The 18,631-nt window shown below is 40.4% G+C and overlaps 1 protein-coding gene across 3 annotated transcripts in view; it reads left to right on the forward strand.

Moving 5' to 3' along the window:
• SIAE (sialic acid acetylesterase) overlaps positions 1 to 18,631 on the forward strand; it is a 112,151-nt gene that overhangs the window by 70,579 nt on the left and 22,941 nt on the right. For all 3 annotated transcript variants that reach the window (XM_023557096.2, XM_023557097.2, XM_003417488.4), the window contains 2 exons: positions 2,756 to 2,931; positions 9,445 to 9,583. In XM_023557096.2, coding sequence (XP_023412864.1) covers positions 2,756 to 2,931; positions 9,445 to 9,583 — 315 coding nt within the window. The remainder of the gene's footprint in view (positions 1 to 2,755; positions 2,932 to 9,444; positions 9,584 to 18,631) is intronic.

An 18,631-nucleotide genomic window follows, 5' to 3' on the forward strand; every position in this document is an offset into this window, starting at 1 on the left:
TGGAGGTTGACCTCATCATCATAAGTGAGCAGTGTTGGCGGCAGAAGGACAGAGCTCCAGTTAGATATGTCAGTGCAGGAAGCCTGGGAAGACCTTGGCAAGATTATATTTGGGACAGATTGGAACGTCTGCCTGCGCAGAAGTGTGAGCCATACGGAGCACATCACACCTGTGTGACACAATCTGTACTAGCTGCCCACTGTTTCCAAAACAGTGACTTTTTTGCTTTAGGTGAACTATGCATTTAATATGTTGATGTCCGGCTATTGGTGATATAAAAACAACAATGAACATTTGGTCCTAGGGCTTAATTGACCTCTGAGGGGTGGGAGTAGCAATCTCAGTTGCTTATGCTTTTAAGAGGAGCAAACATCCACCCTTTCACAGACACCTTGGAAGTTTTTGAAAGTTTTTCCCCAGGCCTCTGAGCAATGCTTTATGGTTTGAGTCTTTACTAACGTCTTATGCATCTGGACATCTCATGCTTCTGCATAACTCTTGCTGATTAGAGAGAATTTAGCACAGTGTCTAGGACACAGTAGGCACTTAGTACTTGTTGTAACTATTGTTACAACCTTAGGATGCTCCATTTCCAGTTCTTAGCATTCACCCCCTTTGAATTTACATTGACCTGATGGGCACAAATATAAATCCGTTCTATATTCTTTGGCAGTATGCCAATGGTGTCACTAGGATTGGTGTCACCCAGTGTGCTAACTCACGGTATCACCCTTCCATGGACCTCCTCCCTTACTGGACCATACAGAATCCTTAGTAATGTTTTTTGTACTAACGTTACTCATGAATCAAAGCTCCTGTATATCACTCCTTCCTTTCCTTTAATTACTACTTCATTCTCAAAAAAATCATTGATAATAGGTTCACAAATACTAATTATCACAATATTGCAGCTAACACGCCAGAAGATTGTGACAAAATCGACAACTATAAAAACACCAGCAGCGATGAAAACAATAGCGTGTGCTTGCAGAGCTTGCAAATGAAACCACGTGATTCAAAGCATCAGTGTAACTGGGTAATAATAAGAGCTCCCACTGGAGCGCGTTAGAAGGTTCCGGAAGTAAATCAGCACAGGGTTTTAGCCTTGTGGGTATATTGATACGTGTAAGCCAAGCTTATGAAAAATGTTTTTGTTGACTACAGGAATGTTTTTATAGACACTCATTTTGGTATCACCCCCTCTGGCAGTATGACCTGGTGCAGTCCAGACCCCCTCTGCCCTGCTAGTGACGCCACTGCAGTATGCCAAGAATATTTATTTTCAGATGTTCATTTCTCTGTTTGTTTTGTCTCTATTCCCACTCTTGTTTCTCCAGCTTCATTCATGTTAATTTGGTTCTTCTAGACATAATTTTACCATTTCAGAGGTATTTTCTTTAAGTTTCTAGTATGATGTTGGCAGTGGTGGCAGGGTGAGTGGGCGAGAGGTAGGAAGGTAGTAGGGGGTGGTTCCTAAAGAATATGCTGAGAATTTCTGAAATAGGGTCTTGGGTAGTGTCTTAGTCATCTAGTGCTGCGATAACAGAAATACCACAAGTGGATGGCATTAACAAAGAGAAATTTATTCTCTCACAGGCTAGTCGGCTACAAGTCCAAATTCAGGGTGCTGGCTCCAGGCGAACGCTTTCTCTATCGGCTCTGAGGGAGGCTCCTCGTGATGCATCAGTCTTCCATTGGTCTGGGAGGATTTCAGCACAGGAACTTTAGGTCCAAAGGATGCACTCTACTCCTGGCGCTGCTTTCTTGGTGGAAGAGGTCCCCGTGTCTCTCTGCTCACTTCTTATTTTTATATCTCAAAAGAGATTGGCTTAAGTCACTATCTAATTTTGTAGATTTCATCAATATAACTGGTGCTAATCCACTTTATTATATCTCAGTGACAGGATTTACAACACGTGGGGAAATCACATCAGATGATAAAATGGTAGACAGTCATAGAATCATGCAAGGGAATCATGACCTAGCCAAGTTGATAGATATTTTGGGGGGACACAATGCAATCCATGACAGACAGCTTTTCATCTCCTTAAAGGGTTCAAAAGCCTTAAGTCTTATAAATAACTCTTAAGAAAATAATTGATTGGGCAAATCTAAATATCTTCTTCACAGATTAATTTATATGCCTCCCACTACTTCTTTATGTGACAGCTTCTACACTCACCTGTTGAACTCTTGGTAGGAGATCCCAGAGCCACTGGTAGTGTTAACCCTTGCTACCAACATGGGAGCGAGTGGGGATGGATAACAAGGAAGATACCTCCAAGTTTGGGGAAGTTTCAGATCGTAAATGATTTTCTCTAACTTGTGCTTACATTGATTGGATATTTATACGCTAGCTTGAGACACTGTGTAAATCTAAAAGTTTATGATTCTGTTAATAGTGACAGTTGAATAGTATAACAAGAAGTTCTATTTTATGTTTTTTTTATTAAGCTGCTTTGAGTTTTAATGTGTGTATTTTTGTTTATTACTTAGGATTATAACTGGCCAATTTATTTGTCTTATAAATGCTTAGTTAAAAGTGAGGAGGGATTGATACAGATGAGGGATAGAAATGCGCTGCTTTCCTTAGTTCTATCACCTTGTCTGAAATTTGGCCAATCTTCATAGCTTTGAATTTAGTATATCACAGAGACTGGGAGTAGCTGCAGATGAGTATGGTGCATGACAGGATTGAACTTTAATTTTATTTTAATTAATCGGTTGATTCCTTGGAGTCCTGTTATTATTTCAGCACACTCTAATACCTGGATGGTGGTACTGGATCCTATGAAGCCTGGTGGGCCTTTTGAAGTGATGGCGGAACAGACCTCTGGGACGATGAACTTCACCCTCAGAGTTCATAATGTCTTATTTGGAGATGTCTGGCTTTGCAGTGGCCAGAGTAACATGAAGATGACTGTTTCACAGGTAATTTGAAGAGTCATAGCAATACTAAACAATGATGATGATGAAGAAGAAAAAGGAGGAGGAGGAGAAGGAGGCAGGTTACTGTTTATTGAGTACTTCAAGGAGCCCTGGTGGTACAACAGTTAAATGCTTAGCTGCTAACCAAAAGCTTGGCAGTTTGAGACACTGAGGGAGAAAGACCTGGCGATCTGCTTTTATAAAGATTATAGCCTAGAAAACCCTATGGGGCAGTTCTACTCTGTCAGATGGAGTCACTATGAGTTGAAAATCAACTCCATGGCACCTAACAACGACAAGAATACTATGTGCCAAGATCTGTCCTAAGTGCTTTGCATGCATTATATTAACTGATTTAACTTCATGAGGTAAGTACTGTTATTAGTCACTTCTCACAGATGGGGATACTGTGGTACACTGGGATTAAATTACCTGCCTAAGATCACACAGTTAATAGTAGAGCCAGGATATGAACTTCATAGCTTGCATTCTTATCACCACAGTGTGCCAGGCACTGTTCTGTCACCTTCCTGCCAAAGGCAGAAGCTAGAGAGTGTCTGATGGCAATGGAGATATTTTATATTAGACTGAAGATGAAGTAGATTACTCTTCTTCTTGATTGATTTTGGAAGATGGGCTTCTGTAGAGAGCCTGGGAAATCAAAACAGTTAAATTTTGTTTTAATGCTGAGAGACTAATATACCACATGACTTTTGTTGGCATGGAAATTCAAAAATTGAGACTGAGTGTTGGTTTTGTCTTTCACTAGTTGTATGACTTGGAGCAAGTCAATTGGTATTTCTGAGGCTTAGTTTTTATAACCACATGACCTATGATTATATTTAACCTAATTCATTTACAGGGCCAGTATGAAGATTGAATTATTTTGTTTCTCTCCGAAAGGCCTTCACAAATTGAAAAGTGCTGTCTAAATTTAAGTTGTCATCATTTTTTTTAACTTTATATTATGAAAAATATCAAACACATGGAAAAGTTGTGACTTATAATACAATGAACACCTGTGTACCCATCACCTAGATTGACAGTTGTTACTCTTTTGCCATATAAGGTTTACCTTTCTTTTTTTGGTGAACCATTTCAAGGTAAGCTGCAGGCATCTTGATAATTCAGTTAGGTGTCACATCAAGTTGCTATATACATATTTTTTTTTCTTTGCATGGAAAGAAGAAATAGTGGGCCAGTGGTGACTTTCTTTGCTCAACTTCTCCATGGCCTAAGATTTCATTTGTTAGTGTTAATTTTTCTTTATTTCAGTCATGGCCTTGGAGAGTTCATTGTTGTGAAATTTTGAGACCTAGCATTTTCCCCCCTTTTATTTAAGTATAGAGGGGATTTGCTGGGCTCTACTTACCTACTAGAATAGCTGGGAGGAAGAACACTAAGTAGACTCCAACGTAGAGAGGAAGCATATACAAGTTTGACAGAATGGGGAATGTGTGTTGCTGATTTTTCAGTCAGGGGTGAACTTCACCTTGAAGTGTTTGTGTCTCCATTGCTACTAGAGAATAGGACTCCTCTCATAGACTATGAGAGAGGTCTCTTTGGTAAGTCTGGATAAAAAGAACATTGAACATTGAAAAAGTTACCGAGGGCAGCATACCTCTTCATAGTTTGATTTGTATTCTGGCAAGGAAATGCTGGTAGAGCAAAAGCCTTGGTGCTGTATGCCCTTAGCACTCAAATTTCTTTCTGGGATCAACTCTGTTTTCTAATTAAAAAACAAAACCAAAACTGTCTAGAATGATGAGGGGAGACCATTTCTGGCTAGTGTGTAGCAGACATGTTGGGCCTCAGAATTGTCACTACTTCATGTATTTAGTGTAAGCTGATTTAAGAGTAAAGGTGGGGAAGACTATTGTTGCTTCATTTAAATTAGGATTGGGGATTGACAGTAGAATAGCAAGTCCACAGGTATGTTTAAAACTTATCCATTTAAAATGTTACTAAAAGCTTAAGTATCTTTTCCTCAGAGAAATTAGTATGAGTTAAGCTCTCTGGTACATTTGAAATTGGGGTTGATTCTCTTTGCTTATCTGTATTTTCTAGTTTTTCTATAATGAACATGTAATAACTGTAGTTTTTAAAAGAAAATTACAAAAATAAAAAATTGAGATTGGCTTAACCAATCTCTTAAATTATCCATCAAAGACTCAGCTTACAATAAAAAAAAATAAAGAGGTACATTATGTAAATAAGAACCTTAGGAGTATATTTTTTCAATTCAAATCATTGGTTGGCACTAATATGTTTTGTATACTTTGATATATTTTCTTTAATAGGTTAAGAACTTGGAAAGATTACTGCTTTTCCTAGCTATTTCTCCAGAATTCAGTTTCTTTTCAAGTTGATTTTAATTTTCCTGCCTTTCTTTCACGATGTCCTTCTCCGTCTCTCTAATTGCATGATCTCTGCAATCAGACCATGGTCGCAACTCATTTCTTCTGCTGAAAAATGTATAAAAATGAGTCCTTTTATATTATACTTTATTATTTTATAATTTCCTTTTTTCTTGTTTTTATAGTTTCTATCCCTCATAGTTTCTTCTTTTTTTTCTTCTTCTTTTTAATCTATTACTAACTGATACTGCCAAAAAAATCCTACTCTAGGTATATCTCCTTCATTTCATCATTAGATTTCTAATTCACAATCTAAATTCTTAGGTTTACGTTCTTCCTAACCAGTATTTTATTTAGTATCGCTTCCTATGTTACTGAAATCTGTGGAAGCTTTTTGGATTTAATTGTTTATTTAACTGAACTTTTGACTAAGCTCTCTTTTGCATAAGTGCATGGAAGCAAAAGTGAAGTTGCACCTCTGGACAGAAAGCCTGGTTTTGTATAGAAGTCAAATTGCTGTTAACTCGTCACGGAAAACAGTACTTCCCTTAATGCATTAATTGCGATTCCCTGTTTGCACAGAATTGCACAGACCAGATCTGTTTGTGTCTATATAGTCATGTTCTCAGTAGCAGTCTGTGCCAGGGGATCCTGTTCCATTTTGTGTCAAGCTAAATCAGATTTTGATTATTCAGAGTAAACACATTCCTTCTGCCTAGAACTTACTATTAAGCATCTTCTGTATTAAACTGAGATTGCAGAGAAATAGAAAAAAGATTCTATCATGAAACATTCAAGTGTTATTTTTTTTTCTAAATCTTGCACTTACTTTGCAAAATGACATTTTAGGGGCTGACAGTACCAAAAGGCAAGTTTTCCAATCTTTTAACAGTCTGTAGAACTTTATATTTTGATCAAAAGCGTACTCTACATGATCCCCCTTTATTCTTTTTTTCCTCTTTTTCCCATACAGATCCCCAACGAACACACACACGTACACACAGTTGTCTGTCTTTCTCCTTACCTCCTTCTAAGGAGGTAAGTTTCCTACTGTAACCTACCACTCTTCACATTCAAGTGAAGGCAATGGCAGATTGTATGCCCATCTTGTTGTTAGGGTAAAGCAGAATTTTTAAATGGAGTGTTATATTTATAACACTGAGTGAGATGTTTATAAATGGAGAAAAGCCTAAATGTTCATCTGTTGCCTCCTAAGTCAGGGTAGGTCTTAAGACTTGGATATTTCCAGCTAGGCTCAGAAAAAGATGGCCAAGGTTAGATGGGGAACCCATTTTTCAATATCTTGGCAATCCCCATGTTCCTGCTTGACAAGTAGAGAAATTAAAATCCAGCAGAGAAGGGCAGATATGACATTACAAAAGAAATTTTCATGGGAGGTTCGTTTATAGTTATTAACTCAATTTTAGAACTGCGATATTATACTGTAGTATAAGGTAAGATAACTTACAAGGTCCCAGCTTTTTTAAGTAAGCTAAGATTCCCCCTGTCCTTCAGCACACGCACACACACTCACACACGCCTTGCCTCCCATGCAGACCCCATGCCAAGATTTTGTGAGGAATGGATTCTTGACGCTTCTTCATTAATTCAAGAATGTGCTATAAAGGTTACAAAATGAACACAGGCGAGCAGCTGCTTTGATGGTGAATGGGGTCCCTTCCCTAGGGAGGCAGCAGTTTTCTCTCTCAGCCGCTGCAGCGTTAATGACTTCAAATACCTTGGTATTCATTTACATCCTCATTTAAATACTTGGTAGAAAAATAATTACACTGAGGTGTTTGATGAGATGAAATCTGATCTCAGCAGATGGAGTAGGCTTTCCCTTTCATCAGCAGGGAAACCAAGTGTCATTTAAATGAAAATCTTCCTGAAATCTCTTTATTCCTAAATTTGCTGCAAATATCCCCCAAGGAAATGCTTCCATCAAAAGGGCCTAGTGATATGGAGAAAGGATACCAATTCCAGAAATAATTGTCATCAGGTGCAGCAAGAATTTTTTCCCCCAACCCGTTTTGTTAACACTTGGCTGTGGCTTTCACGTTTTAGCTTGAAATACTACACAAAGGTGGGTTTTCAAAATGGAAGTTTTCCAGCCAACATTTTGGACCCAGTTCCATGTCCTGGCACTGAGATAGGAGAATGCCAACCACCCAGAGTATTGACCTTGCAATACCCCATGGTGTTAAAAATGGGCCTAAAAGACAGTAGCGTGCTCTCCCATACCACCTTCCCAAGCTGGCATCTCCTTGTGATAAGGCACTTGAGCTCCCAGCCATTGCGGAAGCTAGTGTGGGTGGAGAGAAGGAATGCAGTTTCATCCACTGTTTCCATGGAAGCAACATATGATTCTTAGTGCTTCGTGTAGAACTGAATTTCAAGAGAGGCGACTTTTTACAGGTACTTGGTGCTGAAAAATAGTTTCCCTGCCATAATACACTGTAAGTGCATTAGCCTCTTCTTACTTTTCAATGCTTGTTTTACATGTGCCAGGAGAGTAGGAACAGGTCTGCATTTCCTGTGGAATTTTCCCGAGACCATATATGACCTCCGTCCTGACCACTGAGGGGCCAGAGCCGCTGCTACCCAGGAGCACTGCAGCCCATGACTCCTGTTTGAACCTAAAGCACTGTTTCATTTGCATCTGGTCATCTTACTGGCTGAAGAAAGCCCAGTGGCAAGTCAAAAGGCGATTCAAGGGACAGGGTATTTCAATGAAACACTTTCTGGGGGCAGCCTGGCCGCTCCATCATTTTTCTTACCCTGTGGGCTGGAGGGCCAGATGTGTTCTCTGTGGTAGGTGAGGGAAAGCGAGCCAGCTGCACACTCTGTGGCTAGCAGCCAGTGGAAAGTGTCCCAGCCTTATGCGCAGAGTGCAGAGCGCTGTGGTAGCCCCGGCTCAGCTGGAGAACTTGTTCCCTGAGGCGAATGAAAACTGGGCCTCCTGATGTTCCTTTTAGCCTTTGTTGTGGGAGAAGGTGGACGAGTCTGCTCAGAGTGGGGAAGGGGAGGCTGGGTAGACAGAAGGGTCACCAAAACACAAATGAAAAAGCAAAATATATTCCTGAAACTTTTTTTTTCTCTACATTAAAAAAAAGGAAATGGCAATTGTGTATAAGCTCTTGGAGGCAAACAAAGTGACAAAGAAACCACTGAGCATAGCATACATTCTTATCCAGGAAAACCCTAAGCCGTTCCTGTTGTACTGTTTGCAACTGATAAAGTTTCATAAAGTGATTTGGGAAAACATGATGTTTCTTTGGATGGACCCTTTTCTTTATCTAATTTCTTGGGATTGTTCTAAGCAGTCACTCTGAAACCTACCTTTTCAATCTCCGTGCCTTCCAAACTTGTCTTTGGTGAGATACCAGGACCAAGGTGAGACTGTAAGTATTTCGAGACCAATTTCAGAATGCTTCAGTAGTTCAACAAACATTTCTCAGGTGTGTTTCTTTTGAATACATTCTCTTTGTGTGGTATGGACCACATAGTAGTCTATCTCCCCGTGGCCTTTCTCATTCTGCATAGCTCTCTAACCACCACCCTCTTAAGAAATTGACTACAATGGCTTTGTAGGGTCTGATACTTTTTCTGAGTAGAGGTATTTTAGTTTTAAGATATCACTGTGATCTAATCGATAGTCTTCATAGCTCCTGTTGTCTAATACAGACATGCTCTTAAGATTATGGAGTCTCTGTGTGGCACAAATGGTTAACATGCTCAGCTGCTACCTGGAAAGTTGGAGGTTTGAGTCCACCCAGAGGCACCTGGGAAGAAAGGCCTGGTGATCTACTTCAAAAACATCATCCATTGAAAACTTTATGGAGCGTAGTTGTACTCTGTTACACATAGGGTTGCCATGAATTGGAATTGACTCGATGGCAACTGGTTTTACAGGCCTTCGGATCACAGGCTTCATAATATTTGTGGACATGATTCATCATGGCTTCTGCTGGTCAAGGTGGATTTCACATTGGATCAAGATGATTCAGTCCAGCCCAGTATTAGTTTTGGTTATTCACTTGATACGTTGAATGCTCAGAAGGAGCTTTGAAGGTTGGCAGTATTTACTAAGAGGTGGCAGGATAGTTGATTAACCACTGGGCTGGTATAAGAAATGACATGCCTATGTCTTTTCTAGATATTTAACGCTACAAGAGAGATGTCTGATACTGCTGCCTATCAGTCTGTTCGCATCCTCTCAGTTTCTCTTGCTCAGGCAGAGCAGGAGCTAGAGGACCTTGCTGGCCTTGACTTGCCATGGTCTAAGCCCACCTCAGGTAAGTGATTGCTTACAAACGTGCCATCTCTCATGGGTTAGTGCCCTAAGTGGAAGACATAATCCCGAATTTGGTTCTTATCTATTTATTATTACTCAACAAAGCTTTTACTAATTTTGAAAAAATAATATTGTGTTTTTGGTGAAGGTTTACATAGCAGTTTAGGTACTCATTCAACAATTTCTACACAAATTGTTCAGTGACATTGGTGAACATTCTCATATTCCTGTTCTTGTTTCACTTCCATTAGTTTCCCTGTCCCCTTATATTCTCGTCTTTGTGTTGAAGTAATTGTTGACCATTTGGTCTCATGTAGGTGATTTTTTAAAGGAGCATGGTACTTAACGGGTGATATTTATTATTTTTTGAACTAGTTTGTTATTTAGCTAAAAGGTAACCTTGGGTTAGTTTCAGTTCAGGGTTTGAAGAGTATCTCAGGGCAATAGTCTTGGGGAGTCCTTCAGTCTCAAGTAGTTCAGTAGGTCTTTTTTTTTTTAAGGAGTTTGAGGTTCTGTTTGACATTTTTCTATTTTTCTGTCATTCTATCAGGGTCCATCTGTTGTGGCCCTGATTAGAATGGTCAGTAGTGGTAGGCGGTCATCATCTAGTTCTTCTGGTCTCAGGGTAGATGAGGCTGTGGTTTGTGTAGACTGTCCTGTAGACTAGTTTCTCTTTAAGCCTTTAGCTTCTTCTTTCTCTTTTGCTTCAGGTGAGTAGAGACCAATAGTTGTATCTTAGATGGCCACTTGCAAACTTTTAAGGCTTTTACCAATTTCTCATTGACTACTGCATTACTGACTGTGACTATTTCATATGTTTTCTTCCCAGCACTCTACCAATGAATCTGCTGCCTTGGTATGAGCAAATGACCCTTCCTTTAACTTCACTAAAAGTATTGAGGCCATGCAGTACCAGCTTTGCCAGTATCTCACTCTAGTGCCTTAACTGTCTATATTTTTCTCTTCTCTTTCTTTGTGTCTGAAGACAGTTGACCAGTGTCTTTCAGGGCTAACTTGATGTGGTCTCTTATATCCTTCAGAACCTTCTTTTATCCATTAGGCTCTGTTCTTACCCCATGCTGTCCATTCAGCACTAAATCTTTATTTCATGCCTACTTCATGTAAGGCTCTGTGCTAGGCCTTTAGGTCACAGCAGTGAATGAAACATAGCCCTTGCTCTCAGAACGTATACACCCAGTGCTCATTTGCTGACATGGTTAGGTTCCAAAGACCAGTTTGTTACGTGAAAATTGCTGTTATGCAAAACTGGAGGATGACCACATCATTACATAACTGCCAAATTACATGTCATTACATAAATGTCAAACCACTGAGAATCATGGCCCAGCCAGGCTGATACATAACCTTAACCATCACAGCCAGCATTACTCTTTTTTTTTTTTAAATAATTTTTATTGTGCTTTCAGTGAAAGTTTACAAATCAAGTCAGTCTGTCACACATAAACTTATATACACCTTACTACATACTCCCATTTACTCTCCCCCTAATGAGTTAGCCCGCTCCCTCACTCCAGTCTCTCCTGTCGTGACCGTTTTGCCAGTTTCTAACCCTCTCTACCCTCCCATTTCCCCACCAGACAGGAGACGCCAACACAGTCTCAAGTGTCCACCCGATACAAGTAGCTCACTCTTCATCAGCATCTCTCTCCAACCCATTGTCCAGTCCCTTCCATGTGTGATGAGTTGTCTTCGGGAATGGTTCTTGTCCTGGACCAACAGAGGGTTTGGGGACCATGACCACCAGGATTCTTCTAGTCTCAGTCAGACCATTAAGTCTGGTCTTTTTATGAGAATTTAGGGTCTGCATCCCACTGTTCTCCTGCTCCCTCGGTGGTTCTCTGTTGTGTTCCCTGTCAGGGCAGTCATCGGTTGTAGCTAGGCACCATCTAGTTCTTCTGGTCTCAGGATGATGTAAGCCTCCAGCTCATGTGGTCCTTTCTATCTCTTGGGCTCAGAGTTATCGTGTGACCTTGGTGTTCTTCATTCTCCTTTGATCCAGGTGGGTTGAGACCAATTGGTACATCTTAGATGGCCGCTTGTTAGCATTTAAGACTCCAGAGTCAGCGTTACTCTTGCCTTGCACTTTGGTGTTCGTTACTGCCAGATCTATGTCGTTAATATGCAAAATAATCGGGTAGTAGATTTTTTACTATTGTTGTAAATGCAAAATGTTGGATGATGGTATAGTCGATAAAGGAGGCGTAGGTGTAGTTTTCTTTTGTTCTAGCAGAACAAAGCAGAGCACATCGAAACAAACGCCCTTTTCATTGCCGGCTCATCTCTCTCCTTCCCTTTATTATATCTCTTTACAACACCTTCTGTTTTAATTCTTTTTGCTGCCATTCCATGCATTCACTCTTTACCCTTTGTACTTTAGCTTCTGTTTCCACCTCAAATTTGTTCACTTCAAGGTTACTACTTTTCTTCTAATTATACACCCTGGAGATCTATATTTGGTTTTCAGAAATCTCAACTTCTCTGCAGCATTGGATACTGTTGGCCACTCCCTTGCATGCTCTTCTCAGTTTCTATGGTACTTCCCTTTCCTCCTACTCCTCCTCTGACTCCTTCCTCCCTGTTTCTTCAATTCCTTCCTCCGAATGTGGTCCATCAGGATTTTTCTAGGCCCTTTTCTTTTTGTCTGTACATGCTTTACCTCAGTAATCTCAATTGCTCCTATACTTTCAACTATTAATTCATTTAAAAAATATTTGAGTGACTACAATGTGCTAGACACTGTTCTAATTGCTGGAGACATAGCAGTGGATTAAATAGACCTGAGCACCTAATTTCATGGAGTTTACATTATAGTCTGGAGGAACACAGAAAATGAGTTAATATAATTAGTAAATTATACATAGAATATTTGATGCTGTCTCTCGCTCCCTGTGAGAACTCACAGTAATATAATTAGTAAATTATATACAGAAATCTGATGCTCTCTCTTCCTGCGAGAACTGAATAAAAAAAATTCAGATAAATTTTTGGATGAATCCTTTGCTATATGAACTTTCACTACATGTTGTCCAAAAGTCAGGAATCAGGTTTGGAGAATACCTTGTTATTTGAGATTCCTTTCCAAGTCTTCCTCTCTGAACTCAGAAACTGAATGGATTTGAATATTGAAGGACAGGTTAGATGGTGATGACAAAAGTAAATAAATGAGAGAAAAACAAATATATCAGAGGAGAGGGATAAGGAGTGTTGGGGCTGGAGTGGGTGGTGGTTTACAATTTAGAGCGGCCAGGGAAATCCAACTGTGAAGGCACATTTCAGCAATAACCTGGAAGAGGTGAGACAGTGCATATGTCTGGGGAATTGCATTCGTGCAGAGCAAACAATACAGTCCCCAAGGCAGGAATGTGCCTAGAATGTTTGGGGGCAATGCAAGGGAGCCAGTGAAGCTCAATCAGAGTAGACTAGGGGGATAGTAGTAGGACATGAGTTCTGAGAGGAAGTGGGGGTGGGACAGAGAGTACAGAGACTTTGACTTTGACTCTAAGTAAAATGAGAGCAATTGGAGGTCACTGAGCAGAAAAGTGACTTAAGGTTTTAAGGTCACACTCTTTAGTGAGAATAAATGGAAGTGGGACAGGCAAGAAGACTATTGCACTACGGGTAAGGGTGATGGTGGCATGGACCAGGGGGATAGCAGAGGAGTTGATAAATATGGGTTGGTTTCTGTATTCATTTTGAAGATAGATCTGACATGGTTTACTGATGGATCAGGTGTCGAATGTTCAAGCAAGAGCAAAGTCAGAGAGTGATTCCAGTATTTTTGCTTGAGTAACTTAAAGAACGATGTTTCCATTTATTGTGATGGAGAATACTAGCAACAGTAAGTTGAGGCAAAAAGATTGAAAGTTTGGTTTTGGGCATGCTAAATTTGAGATGCCTATTAGACAATCCAAATGGAGATATCCAGAGGCAATTAGATATATAGGTCAAGAATTCAGGGGAGTGGTTTGGGAAAGAGACAATAATTTGGGAGTCATAAGCATATTTTTTTTTTTAAGCATATAGGTAAATAGTTAAAGCCACTGGCTGAGATCACTGAGGGACTGATAAAAAAGAGATATAGAGGAGAGTATAGATGAAGAAAAGAGGTCCAATGATAGTCCTAGGGCATTCTACTCCAATGTATGAAGCTGAGAATATGAAAAGAAACTAGTAAAAGGTAAGGAGCAGCCATAGAAATAGAAGGAAAACCCAGGAGAATGCGATGTCCTGGAGGCCAAATGAGGAAGGCGTGATTTCAAGGAGGAGGGAGTGATCAACCATGTAAAGGCTATTGATTGGTCAAGTAAGTACTGACCTTTGTATTTAGCAATGTGGAGACCATTGATGAACTTGATGAGAACAGTTTGGTAGAGAGATTGGTAGGGATAAACCTTAATAAAATAAGTTCAAGAGAGGAGAAAAAATGAGTATTGTAGGTATAAAACAAACAAAAAAACAAAACAAACCCATTGCTGTCAAGTTGATTCCGACTCATAGACCCTATAGGACAGAGTAGAACTGGCCCATAGGGTTTCTAAGTAGCAGCTGGTGGATTCGAACTGCCAACCTTTTGGTTAGCAGCTAATGTCTTAACCACTGTGTCACCAGGGCTCCATTGTAAGTATAGACAACTCTTTTAAAGAGTTTTACTGAAAAAGGAGGGAAGAAATGGGGCAGTAGCTGGAAGAAGAAGTGGGGAAAATTACTCCGATATTGTTGTCTTTAGTCCGTCTCTTCCTGGAGCAGCACACTTATATTTCCAAGGTTTCCTAGGCATTCACTTTGAATGCTCATTCTGTATCTATTAAACTATTCAGAAGAAAACTTTCTATCTGTTCTCCCCAATGTATTATACCTTGTTATTTGAACTCCCTTTCCAAGTCTCAGAGCCCTGGTGACACAGTGATTAAGAGCTCAGCTGCTAACCAAAAGGTCAGCAGTTCGAATCCATCAGCTGCTCCTTGGAAACCCTATGGAGTAGTTCTGCTCTGTCCTACAGGGTCACTATGAGCTGGAATCAACTCCCTTAGAATGAGTTTGGTTGGTTTTTTGGTTCCAAGTCTCACTTCCCTTCTGTCTGTTGTGTTTCTGTGGAGGGCACCATCATTCTCCCAGTCACCCAAGCTGATATGCTCCAAGTTATCTCCAACTTTTCTTTCTTGCTCACCTTGTGAATGAAAGCAATTGCCAAGCCCAATAGGTTCCTTCTCTGAGATGTCTTTATTATCCACCCCCCAACCCCTTTTATTCTTACTGTCTTTATTCCAGTTCAGGCTTTCATTACTTTCCAAGTGGACTATAGAATTTGTCTATTCTATTACAATTCACCATACTCACAGTGTCACATTGATCTTCTTAAGGCATGTATTCTTAAATGTCATTCTGTATTAGTTCCTTAGTGTTGCCATAACAAATTGTCACAAATTTAGTGACTTTAAGCAACACAAGTTTATTGTTTTACAGTTTTGTAGATCAGAAGCCCAACCAGGTGTGACTGGGCTACAGTCAAGATGTTGGCAGGGCTGCATTCCTTTCCGGAGGCTCCAGGGGAGAATACATTTCCTTTCTCATTTAGGGTGTTGGCAGAATTCAGTTCCTTGTGGTTGTAGGACCAGGGTTTCCATTTCCTTGCTGGCTATCAGCTGAGGGCCATTTCTGGCTTCTAGAGGGCACTTGCATTCCTTGGTTTGTGGCCCCCTCCTCCATTTTCAGAGCCAGCAATGGCAGATCAAGTTCTTTTCACATTCCATCCACATTTCTCCTGTAGTCACATCTCTGACTGCAGCTGGGAAAGGCTCTCCAATTTTAAGGATTTGTGGTTCGATTGGCCCTATTTGGATAATACAGGATAATGTCCTGATTTCAAGGTCCTTAACCTTAATCACATCTGCAAAGTCCTTTTAGCCATGTAAGCCAACATATTCACAGGTTCTGGGGATTAGAGCATGGATGTCTTTGGGGCCATTATTTTGCTCACCATACAATCTCATTCTCAAGCATTTTCAAGTAGCTTTCCATTTTCTTAACTCCAAGATATGGCTCCAACCTCCTTCTAGTTTTATCTTCCATTTTCTCTTTTTGTAATCTGTGTTTGTCTTAGTTATCTAGTGCTGCTGTAACAGCGGTGCCACAATTAGATGGCTTTAACAAAAAGAAATCTATTCTCTCACAGCTTAGGAGGCTAGAAGTCCAAATTCAGGGTGCCAGCTCCAGGGGAATACTTTCTTTCTCTGTCAGCTTTGGGGGAAGGTCCTTGTCATCAATCTTCCCCTGGTCTAGGAGCTTCTCAGCGCAGGGACCCCGGGTCCAAAGGATGTGTTCCACTCCTGACTTGTCTTTCTTGGTGGTTGGAGGTCCCTCTCCTCTTTGCTCAATTCTCTGTTTTATATATCAAAAAAGATTGACTGAAGAGGCAACCTAATCCTGCCTCATTAACATAACTGCCTCTAATCTTGCCTCATTAACATCATAGAGGTTAGGATTTACAACACATAGGATAATTGCATCAGATCACAAAATGGAGGACAACCACGCAATACTGGGAATTATGGCCCAGCCAAGTTGACACATATTTTGGGGGGACACAATTCAATCCATAATAGTATTCCAACCAAATGCATTCAGAATTTTTCTTCTTTTATATGCCTTTTGAAGGAGCCCTGGTGGTGCAGTGGTTGAGTGCCCAGCTGCTAACTGAAGGTTGGGGGTTTGAACTCACCAGCAGCACCATCGGAGAAAGATGTGGCAGTCTGTTTCTGTAAAGATTTACAGCCTTGGAAACCCTAAGGGGCAGTTCTGCTGTGTCCTAGAGGGTCACAATGAGTTGGAATGGACTCAAAGGCAGTGGGTTTGCTTTTTTATATGCCTTTTCACGTATTATTTCTTTTGCCTAGATGCTAGCTCTGTCATAAACTTCTGTCTCTTTCTTCGAGGCTTCCCCACCTCTTTCCTTCCTTCCTATTTACCTTTCCTCCCTACCAGCCCATCCACAAACCCACCTTTATACCAGCTACCCACAGCCAGTTTTTATTACCCACAGCCAGCCAACACCAGTCAACAAATATTTATTGCTGTCTGTTAAGTGCTCTACCACTCCCCTGTCAGTTTGTTATACTGTGGCGGCTTGTGTGTTTCTGTGATGCTGGAAGGTATGCCACCAGTATTTCAGACACCAGCAGGGTCACCCATAGTGGACAGGTTTCAATGGAACTTCCAGACTAAGATTAGGAAGAACGGTTTGGTGATCTGTTTCTGAAAATTAGCCAATGGAAACCTCATGGATCACAACAGAACGTTGCCCGACTCACTTGTTTTGGACACATCATCAGGAAGGAACAATTGCCGGAGGAAGACACCATGTTTGGGAAAGTAGAGGGCCAGCGAGGGTGAGGGAGACTGTAAGTGAGATGGATTGGCACAGTGGCCACAATGATGGACTCGAATTTGCCAGCAATCATGAGGATGATACAGGACTGGGCAACGTTTTGTTCTGTTGTACATAAAGTCAGCATAAATTAGAGTAGATTTGACAGCATCTGCCTCTCTGTCATGTAGCAGTGGAACATTGTCTGATATAGTGCCAGAAGATGAGCCCCCCAGGTTGGAAGGCACTCAAAAGACAACTGGGGAAGAGCTGCCTCCTCAAAGTAGAGTCAGCCTTAATGACGTGGATAGATTAAAGCTTTCGGGACCTTCATTTGCTGATGTGGCATGACTCAAATGAGAAGAAACAGCTGCAAACATCCATTAATAATTGGAACCTGGAAGGTACGGAGTATGAATCTAGAAAAATTGGAAATTGTCAAAAATGAAATGGAATGCATCAACATCAATATCCTAGGTATTAGTGAGCTGAAATGGACTGGTATTGACCATTTTGAATTGGATAATCATATAGTTTACTATGCTGGGAATGACAACTTGAAGAGGAATTGTGTTGCATTCATTGTCAAAAAGAACATTTCAATATCTATCCTGAAGTACAACACTGTCAGTGATAGGATAATATCCATATGCCTACAAGGAAGACCAGTTGATATGACTGTTATTCAAATTTATACACCAACCACTAAGGCCAAAGATGAAGAAACTGAAGATTTTTACCAGCTTCTGCAGTCTGACATTGATCGAACATGCAATCAGGATGCATTGATAATTACTGGTGATTGGAACACGAAATTTGGAAACAAGGATCAGTAGCTGGAAAATATGGCCTTAGTGATAGAAACAATGCTGAAGATCGCATGATTGACTTTTGCAAGACCAATGACTTCTTCATTGCAGTACCTTTTTCGCCACCATAAACAGTGACTATACGCATGGACCTCGCCGGACAGAATACACAGGAATCTAATTGACTACATCTGTGGAAAGAGACGATGGAAAAGCTCAGTAACATCAGTCAGAACAAAGCCAGGGGCGGACTGTGGAACAGACCTTTGATTGCTTAATATGCAAGTTCAAGTTGAAACTGAAGAAAATCAGCAAGTCCACGAGAGCCAAAATACAAACTTGAGCATATCCCACCTGCATTTAGAGACCATTTAAAGAATAGATTTGATGCACTGAACACTAATGACCAAATACCAGGTGAGTTGTGCAAGGACATCATACATGAAGAAAGCAAGAGGTCATTGAAAAGACAGAAAAAAAAGAAAAGGCCAAGATGGATGTTAGAGGAGACTCTGAAACTTGCCCTTGAACATCAAGCAGCTAAAGCAAAAGGAAGAAATAATAAAGTAAAAGAACTGAACAGAAGATTTCAAAGGGCGGCTGGAGAACACAAAGTAAAGTGTTTTAATGACATGTGCAAAGAGCTGGAGGTAGAAAACCAAAAGGAAGAACATGCTCAGCGTTTCTTAAACTGAAAGAACTGAAGAAAAAATTCATGTCTTGAGTTGCAATAGTGTAGGATTCTATGGGGAAAATACTAAACGACACAGGAAGCATCAAAAGAAGATGGAAGGAATTCACAGAATCATTATACCAAAAAGAATTAGTTGACATTCAGCCATTTCAAGAGGCAGCA

Source organism: Loxodonta africana, chromosome 15 (genome assembly GCF_030014295.1).
Source record: "Loxodonta africana isolate mLoxAfr1 chromosome 15, mLoxAfr1.hap2, whole genome shotgun sequence".
In the NCBI taxonomy this organism is placed as follows: domain Eukaryota; kingdom Metazoa; phylum Chordata; class Mammalia; order Proboscidea; family Elephantidae; genus Loxodonta; species Loxodonta africana.